We start from the raw sequence: 9,480 nt of genomic DNA on the forward strand, positions 1-9,480 counted from the left end.
AATGGAATGGTGTCATGTGTCAAATTTTCATCCATTTATAATTGGCTTTAGAAATCAGCACATAAACCCTCCCAACTCATTTCTCTTGGTTGGCCAAAGAAAAAAAAGGGAAGAAAAAAAGAAGAACAAAACCCTAGCTAAGAAATTCAAGGGAAAATCACTAGATTTCAAGGAATCAAGACATCAAAGGTGAAATTTCTTAACTCTAGCTTGTGATCTATCTTTCCTATGCATTCTTTTGCATTTTCCATGGTTGAATCACAAGATATCATGAAGGATTCATGGCTGACCGAATTTAGAGAGAGAAAATTTGATGATTTATTTGGTTAGAATTTGAGATATTTTAGTGTTTTTAGTTGATTTATCATGTTTGGAAGGAAAACAAGTAAGAAAAATCACATATTCTTCATGGATTCTTCATTGGCCGAATTTCATAAAGAAAATATTCAACATGAATCTTGTGATGTCTTATGTTATTTAGTTAAAATTTAATGAATTGTGGTGGTGGAAACCGAAAATGGTAATGTTTAGCATGAAAAATCGTATACCCCTCAAGAACCTCCATGGCCAAATTTTTGAAGAGAAAATGTGAGGATGATTTTACCATATTTCAAGTTATTTAATTTGTGTTTGATGATTTGGAGTATTGGAAGAGAAATGGAATTATTTGGAGTTGAATTGGACGTATTGGCCAATTAATCGGGTGATAGATCGAATTAGTCTAATACCATTTTATTTAGGTACACAATTGAACTTATATTGAACGTCGTATTTAGATGGTTACCCGAGCATTTCACATCCCATTTCATGCATTAGTATAAAGCCTGAATTAGTTTTATAACAGTTTAGCACAAATGTAGTAAATGGCTTATTGTGCATTATGTCAAGTGGTGAACATTCTGGCAAAAGTAAAGAGATAGTACCCGAGGATCAAGAATCTGAGTACTCGAAACTCGATTCCCATTACAATGAGTAACCTTATTATCATCTTAATTATCTAAAGTATGTTTTTATCCGATTTTGTAATTTTATGAAAAATGTGTTTAAATGAAATGATTTTATAAATTGTTTTGAAATTTAATGATGACTTGAAAATGGAGTAATTGGAGACTACTTGCTGTATTGTAAATTATGTTTTGAATTGAATGCCTTATGATAATGTGGGCATGAATGGCTGGATGGGTATTTATATTGAAAATGTATAAACTGTTGTTTGCCTTGATAGGCTGGATAATGATAAAATTGCCATGTCATGCTATTGAATTTTATTGAATTGGTGAGTTATAGATTGGTCACTGCAATGGCAGGATCTGTGGATCAGCCTATTAGAGGGGCACGAAATCCGGTTATATTCTTACCTCCGTCGGAGAGGCGCGTAGTGTATCTCCTGGGGTATGGTTAGAGTTCAAGTCACGCCGAACCACCACGTGAAGATGAACTCCGCTAACGCCAAGGAACAGCTGTGTTTTCTAACGTGAAAATATGTTTACGTGTATATGAAATTTTTGACAGCCTTGGCGGACTTGGTTGGATACCTCTGATCAAGGTGTCATTGAGCACAAGTTTTGGCACGAGCCAAGTTTTAAGAAATTCATAAGCCATGTTGATTACTCAATTTAAATGAATTGATTTTATTTGGTTGAAATGAGTTGAAAGGTGATGAATTACAGTATGATGATTTATTTCAATCATCTCCATTTACTCGACTTTAGATATTTTAGATGATGTTTGTTTACTCACTGGGATTATATAATCTCATCACCCTCTTTTCCACCTATTTCAGGCTCAAGATAGTTTGTAGATAATTGATATCGTCGAAGACTACAGCTGGCTTTACTTCCTCAAAAATCGTAAGTTCGCAGCCTTCGTTCACTTTTGTCATTTGAGGGCCCACGTGTCATTGTAAATTAAATTACATACCTTGACTATCTGTATTACAGTATGTATGAATTATTTCGCTTTTACACTACGAAAATTTCTTACAGATAACTCTATAAAAATTGTTTTATAAGAAAATAAAATATTTTATTGAATATTTTTATTATATTCAAATAGTCATAATTTCACCTTAAATGAATGTTTTAGACATCTAAACTTATTTTTTATTATGAAATATGTGTTTTGCACTCGCATACTACATTATTAGTTAGTTTCAAAATTTTCGGAGAAAAATGACCAAAATACCCTCGAGAGACGAAAATTATTTTTTTTATCGTTTTGGTTTCAAAATAGCTTATAATCTTTTAAAATATGATATTAGAAACTGTTGCTCGGAAGGGAGGTGAGAAAACTGATATTAAAGCCTTGCGACGTTTCGGTTGGCATTTCGATAATGAATGTCTATCAGGACATCGCAGCGGTTGTCACGAGCTCGAGGGGAGTACCGCGTCGTGACATTTTTTCTTATCAATTTTGAGATGGTATGCATGCTCACATGTCCAAGTCTCCTATGCCATAACCGGCCATCATTTTCAACATTTGCCATAAGACATGTTTCACAATTCACCTCAAGATCTTCAAGAAATATAATAAACATATTCTTAATTTTTTTTCCTACAAATGAAACTTTGTTAGTACTTATGTCTATCACTTCACATTTATTTGAGTCAAAGCATACCTTAAATCTTTTATCACACAATTGGCTGATACTTAATAAATTGTGTTTCAAACCTTTAACCAGCAACATATGACTAATTTGAGCTTGAGAGTTCTTACCAATGGTTCCTATACCATAAATTCTACTTTTTGAATCATCACCAAAGGAAACGGTACCTCCCTTTTTCTTGTCCAGCTAAGCAAACAGCAGTTCATTTTCAATCATGTGTCTTGAACAGCCACTGTCCATATACCATGGTTCCTTCTCTTTTGGTTGAGCTCTTGTGCATGTGTCTTTTTGGGTTGGCTCAACCTACAAAACAAATTTTCAATTTTTCTTAACAGGTACCCATACCTTGATGGGTCCTTGAAGGTTAACTGCAACATAAGATCCTTTTGGTACCTAAATTTTTCTTGTTTTCTGCATGCTTCCTTTTTTATAGCAGTCATAAGATAAATGACCAACTCTATCACAAATATAACATCTAGATGATACCTTATTAGAATTTTTCTTGATGTATTTCTTTTTTAAGCTTCTTTTCTCATATTCCTAAGAGCATCATTTTCTTCAATTGTTTTTTGTAAAGCATGCTGGTGATATCTTTACCAGGTTCCATCTTAAATATCTCATAGCTATGGGTTAAGAAAACTATTTTGGACTCCTTGACTTGTGAAGTCCCTTCATGAATAATCTTAAGTTTGTCCCACACTTGTTTAGTTGTGGTACAACTTGACACATTGTTTAATTCAGTGGGAGTTAAAGCACAATGCAGTGTATTGATTGCCTTAAAATTTGTTTGGACTCTTTTGGACTCAACTTCGATCCATTCAGACCTTAGCTTAGGAATCATCTCGTTGGTCACTACGTTTAAGGTTAAGGGAATGAAGGGTCCATCAATAATAACATCCCACATCTCATAGTCTATTGCCCTTATATATATTGACATCCTAGTACTTTAATAGGGGTAATTTGAGCCATCAAACAGAGGTGGTTTGTTTGTTGATTGTCCCTTAGCAATTACTGATTTTTGGAGAACCATTAGGATCTCCCTTAGGATGTTAAGCCTTGGGAAAGAGGGATAGGCTCTGATCCCATTTGTTGGTCCCAAGTAAATATGCTGAAGGGGGGGTGAATAGCACTTTTTGGCTCTTACTAAAATTGACTTCTAATTGGGGACAAATGCAAGATAAAGGAAAGATTTAAAGATGAATGAAAAACTAAAAACAGATAAGACAATCATACCAGAATTTAGAGTAGTTCAGTCAATGACCTACATCCACTACCTTAATTGTTCAACCAAGGATTTTCCAAATGAACTCACTAAAAACCGTGGAATTCTCAAGCTCCCACCAAGCTTTATAATGGCTTTTAGTAGGCTTAGCCACAACCTTTTACAATGGTTTTTCCCAAGATCAACCAAAACCCAAACTAACTTTTCTAGACTAAGTTAGAACTTATACACTCAATTAAACAATCCAAGCTTGAATAAAATCCCTTAGAGTGTCTCGCACACTTTAAGTATACAAGGAAAAGAGAAATAAAGATGTACCTATGATCATTGACTTGATCTAAGTGGTACAAAGTGAAGTGCTTGAATCTTTTACAAGAATAGGATTGAAGTGCAGAAAGTATGTTGGAGGTTTTTACAATTTTTGAGCTCTTTTTGGACTTGGAAGCGTTGGATTTATTTTCTAACCGTTGGGAGCCTCTTAAATACTTGAGAAATCAGCTCTAATAGGTGTTAGGCAGTTTTTGATCGTTAGAAATAGTTTGGTGGCTATTCTGACCATAAATCTATCTCATAGTGCTTAATTCAAATTTTTTAACAAAATGATCTTTGTTGACTAATTGCGCTCTTAGTCGACTAAGTTGTCTCTGTCTTCTGATCCCAGTTTCTGGCAGTGAGCACTTAGTCTACTAACTTATTTCTTAGTCGATTAAGTTGTTTCTGTCTTAAAGTTCATATATCTAGCAGTAGGCTTTTAGTCGACTAACTTACTTCTTGGTCGACTAAGTCTTCTTTGTCTCTCAATCCTCTTGAGCCCGCCAACTTCTTATATGAATTTTAGCTGATTGATACCCTTCATTATCCAACTAAGAGGCTTGTATTTTGTTGATCAATTGTGGCTCCTTATTCATATGATTTTTGATATGTGCCTTTGAAAGATTGATTTATTCTTGGCATACAATTTTTTTCCTACACACTCAAGTAGAGATATTTGACACAAATGAGTGGTAATGTTTTATTATCATCAAAAACTAATGGAGCAACAATAATAACTTTTAAATTTCAGCTAAATCTATTTGATAAATTTATTTTTATAAGCTCTTTTTTTTAGATAAGTTGTTTGGCAAAACAGTTTATATAAGTTCTAATTTTGGTTAAAATTACCATAAAGGGTATTTAATAAATAACTTTCTATAAATCACAAATTCCTTTGTTCACAATGGAAAAAAGGTAATTTTATTTTTTATCTATTTACAACAAGATTTTAGAAATATAAAAAATATTTTATATACCATAAAATTTATAATTAATCATATAAAAATGAAAATGGATAATGTTGAAATTATTTTTAACAGATGAGGACATTTTTGAAACAAAAAGAAAAATTCTAGTAAAAATGAGGGGTGTTTAAAAAAAATAAAAGAGAAAGCTCCTCTCTGGAGCTTTTCGTGAAGCACTTTTTTTTTTATATTTTGTTCTTTAAAAAAAAGTTACTTTTTTTAAGAACTTTTCAAAATTCCTGTTTAATCTGATTTTTACTTTTAGAAGATAGCTAAGGTCAAAAAAAGCTAGGCGCACTAATTGTCATCAATCAAGACACTAGTTATCATTTTTTTATATCACATGCATTGACATGGAATATGAAAAATGTCACATGATCATATCATCATATTACATCAACATACAATATCATCTCCGACTATAGCATGTCATCATAGTACGTTAGTATTACGTGACATAACATAACAAGTAAAGTTTTGATTAACAATAGTTAATGAACTATTAATAATAAAGGTTTATTTGATCCAAAATAAAAGTATAAAAATTTAATTAAATGTAATAAAAGAATAAAAATTAATTTAAAATTTTTAAAATAATTTAATAACGTTTTTAGATATAATGTCATAAATTTCTAAACCAATCTAGTGACTGAAATATCTGGACTTGTCTAATAGTGTATAAATGAAACGATTATCTTTTTGTAAGAATAAGTCTGCTAATTCCTTTGACCAGCCCGGAATTGATTACATGGTTTATAAGGACTGGCAGACTGTTTTGGTTCCGTCCTTTACGCCTTTGATTATAGCTCACCTACCTATCGAAAAATACGGAGACATTTAATTAAAATTGGACTCTTCTTTTGCTAACGGATCATTCATATTCTTTTAATCTTGATTATAATTTCCATTGTTTTTTAATTTTCTGTTATAGAAAAATTATTGTCTTAAATTTTCTTATCCTATCAATTATAAGCACATCACATCGAGATATGACACATAATTTAGCAAAGAGAAAAGATATTGCACATAATTAAAAATTAACCTGCGAATATATATATATATATATATATATATATATATANGATATATATAATATAATATATATATATATGAATTCACAATTTGATAACAATTTATGGTGTCAGACAAATCAAAAAGTAAGACAATCGATTTCATTCAATAAAGTAATTCACAAAACTCTTATATTATCTCATTTCTTGAGAAACTTGAGATTTTATTTTTGAATCTTAACCTGCAACAGGTAAAGAGATGCAAGGATAGTGCTTAAGGGCTGATTATTGTGTAACCTATATAGTAAATTATAATTGTAAATTGAAATGATATTAAAGATTCATAAATATAGAATTAATATTATCCAAAAACAAATAAATGTAGAGTTGATTAATTGATAGGCCAACTAGAGGTGGTTTATTGAAAGAAAATATAGGCGTTGGTATGGAAACTAAACATTAAAAACTCAAATGAGAAGGTAGGTAGAAGACTTTAAAGGCCATGATAAAATTAAATTCTCATTTATTATGTGTTAGGTATATTAATGAATTGCTCTAGTAAATGGCTCTTAATTAGTTTCATGCAGCAACCATAAAGCTCATCATTTGACAAAGTGTAGGTGAATGCAGTTTTCAAACATTTATAGGACACAACCATATTTTTGTACATCACTATCCCTTTTATGATCTGCCAAGAGTAAGTTGAGTTGAGATGGACATAAATCAAAAATGAAAAAAAAAATAAAAAGAGAGAGAGAGAGAGAGAGAGAGAGAGTACTACTACATGCCTTAAAAACCATAGGAAGAAAGCTAAATTGTTGAGCACTCAAAGTCAGGATCTAAGATCAATGGGTTTTCCCCATTAATAGTCTCAGACTTTACAGCATTTCTGTTGAGTTTCTTTCCCTTTCAGTTGTATCAGAACCCTTAAAGGCAATTTATGTAGAACAAACTTGTCAGTGATACAACATATATACGCAAGAGTCATGTTAATTATGTTATAAATTAATTAGGATTTGTTAAAATAAACTCATATTGAGATTGGGTTATAGAATTAACCAGTTAGTTTATTACAATGCTATTGAAAAAGAGAATTTGGCATGAAGAGTATAGTAGTGCTGCAGCTTCCTTGAAGTCTAAGGTTCATGAAGTTCAATTAGGCTTTCCTTAATTTTGAAACTTACAATTATACTAGGAAATTGATTAATAATGGTGAGGTACAAGTACACCAAACTTGAGGCATTACTACAAGTTTGTTCCTTACCAATTAATTTTTTGAATTTGAAGAAGCCTAAAACCTGTAAACCTTAAGCTTTAAACAAGGCCTTGCATTCAACAATTGAGTGGGTGAATAAAAAAAATAAAGAATGAAAACATAGAATTTATATGGAATCAGAAAAAAGGGATAAAAATTTTGTATCTGCTTTGCCAACAAAAACAACCAACCCCAAATGTTTTCCTCTTTCCTTTTCCAAATATACATATTGCTCAATTTATCCTAACATTTCTATCTTTAAACCCCACTCCCCCTAATTGATCATCTATCATTTACAAAAATTATAAGCATTTCGATAATAAAACTAAAAAAAGAAATCTTCCCCTGCCCACCCGGTCTCTCAGATTGATATGTTGAGATCAATGCGAAGCTTCTTAGCAGCTGGCATGGGCACAAGGGTGTTGCACCTTGGGCATTTAGGGCTGTTTTTCATTATCAACACATAGGATAAGCATCCGGGGCAGCCTGCTGCGACCGGCGATGCGAGTAACTTGTCTTCGCCTTCACCCTCTTGCGAGTCTCTGAGCGACGACGATGACGATGAATACGAAGGCGATAAGGATGATTTCCACAGCGATGATGAGCGCTTCTTGACCACCGGCGGCTCTTTCTCAGCCCTTTCCAGCGCAAATTTTACTTTGTCGAGGGTGCACACGCTCTGGTAATTGCTAGGGGATGATGATGACGGCGACGATGAGACTAACTTCAATTCCAAGCTGCTCTCGTCGAAAAGGTTTAGCAATGATTTAGAGGGCGATGGCGGGAAATTCAAATCTTGAAGCTTGGGTACTGTTTGATTAATTTGGTGCTTTGTTCCATCGGATGACGATGATGAATTTGATGAATTGCATCTTTGCAAGTAGACCTTGCCAGACTGCAACCATTAACACAATCAGATGCAAATATATATTAAAGAAAATTGTAATATACATATATATAATGTAATCAATGCTTTAAAATTAAGAGAAATTAACAATTGGTTAGATTCTTGAAGAGAAAATCAGAATAATCGAGAGTAGTAATAATAATTAATGAAAGTAAACATAACAGGTGGCCATTAGAAGTTGCAGAGCATTGAAGAAGATAATAAATTTTGAGGTAAATAAATGCATATTGGCATTTCATTAATGGCTCATGAAAACCCATTTCTACAAGGGAAAAAACTATTAAACAGAATGAGCTATGTTAGGATCTGATATTAGAATCTCATTAGAAATTCATTTGCAGAAACTAATGAAACAATCGAATTTGTATTGATTTCTTTAAAAGACTAAAAGCTGGCTTTTGAGTTATGCAAATTTGGAGAAATAAAGGCTGATTTAGCTCTCCCAATTCCTTCTGCATTTTCTCAGAATCCAAACAGAGGAATATATAACGAACAGAGAAGGACAAAATAATAATTGGGACTCGAGAAAGACAAACAACTAAAAACATCATACGATGAGCAAACGTGAAACGAAAGTTCTCTTTCCATTGAGATGAGAAAATCAACATACCTTCAAGTCTAGGCGCTTTTCCCATCCACTAGGGACTTGGAGGTCAAGGTCAAGTTCTTGGGATTGATCGTTATTCTTCATATTCAAGGCGGAGCCACCTCCACCACCAACTCCAAGCAAGTCCTTGGTGATCAAAGCCGTTGATTTTGCTCCACTGGATTCATTCCCCACCGTCAGATCATCCTTATACCCGCTCAAAACTCTATGTAGGGAGCTAACATCGGCAGCCATAGCCAAAGAGCTTCTTCTTCTTCTTCTTCTTCTTCTTCTTGAGAAACAGAGACAAAGAGGAAACAGAGACAAAGAGAGAGAGAGTCTACAGGTTTTTCTTTTTGTTATAATGTTACAATAAATATAGGGATATATATGAGCCATATATAAGTGTTGGAGCAAATATTACACCTCCTTTATCAAATAAAAAATTAAAATGAAGGGTCATAATTGGTGTTATTATTATTAAATTAAATTAAATACCAATTTAATAAAATAAACCCACTGATTAAATTTCCTCTAATTAATTATTTCATTTATTGTTTTGCTTATTTATTTATGGTAAGAGGAAGAGTGAGAAAGGGAGAGGAATGCAAGGAAAGC

General features: G+C 32.7%; 1 protein-coding gene across 1 annotated transcript; it reads right to left on the reverse strand.

The window, feature by feature from the left end:
• LOC18594762 lies at nt 7,476–9,205 on the reverse strand. Its single transcript, XM_007022396.2, has 2 exons — nt 8,887–9,205; nt 7,476–8,264 (listed from the first exon to the last, which is right to left on the reverse strand). Exons 1-2 carry the CDS (start codon nt 9,115–9,117, stop codon nt 7,731–7,733), a joined length of 765 nt encoding a protein of 254 aa, XP_007022458.1. The 5' UTR covers nt 9,118–9,205; the 3' UTR covers nt 7,476–7,730.

The sequence above is a fragment of the Theobroma cacao genome, chromosome 7, assembly GCF_000208745.1.
Source record: "Theobroma cacao cultivar B97-61/B2 chromosome 7, Criollo_cocoa_genome_V2, whole genome shotgun sequence".
Taxonomy (NCBI): domain Eukaryota; kingdom Viridiplantae; phylum Streptophyta; class Magnoliopsida; order Malvales; family Malvaceae; genus Theobroma; species Theobroma cacao.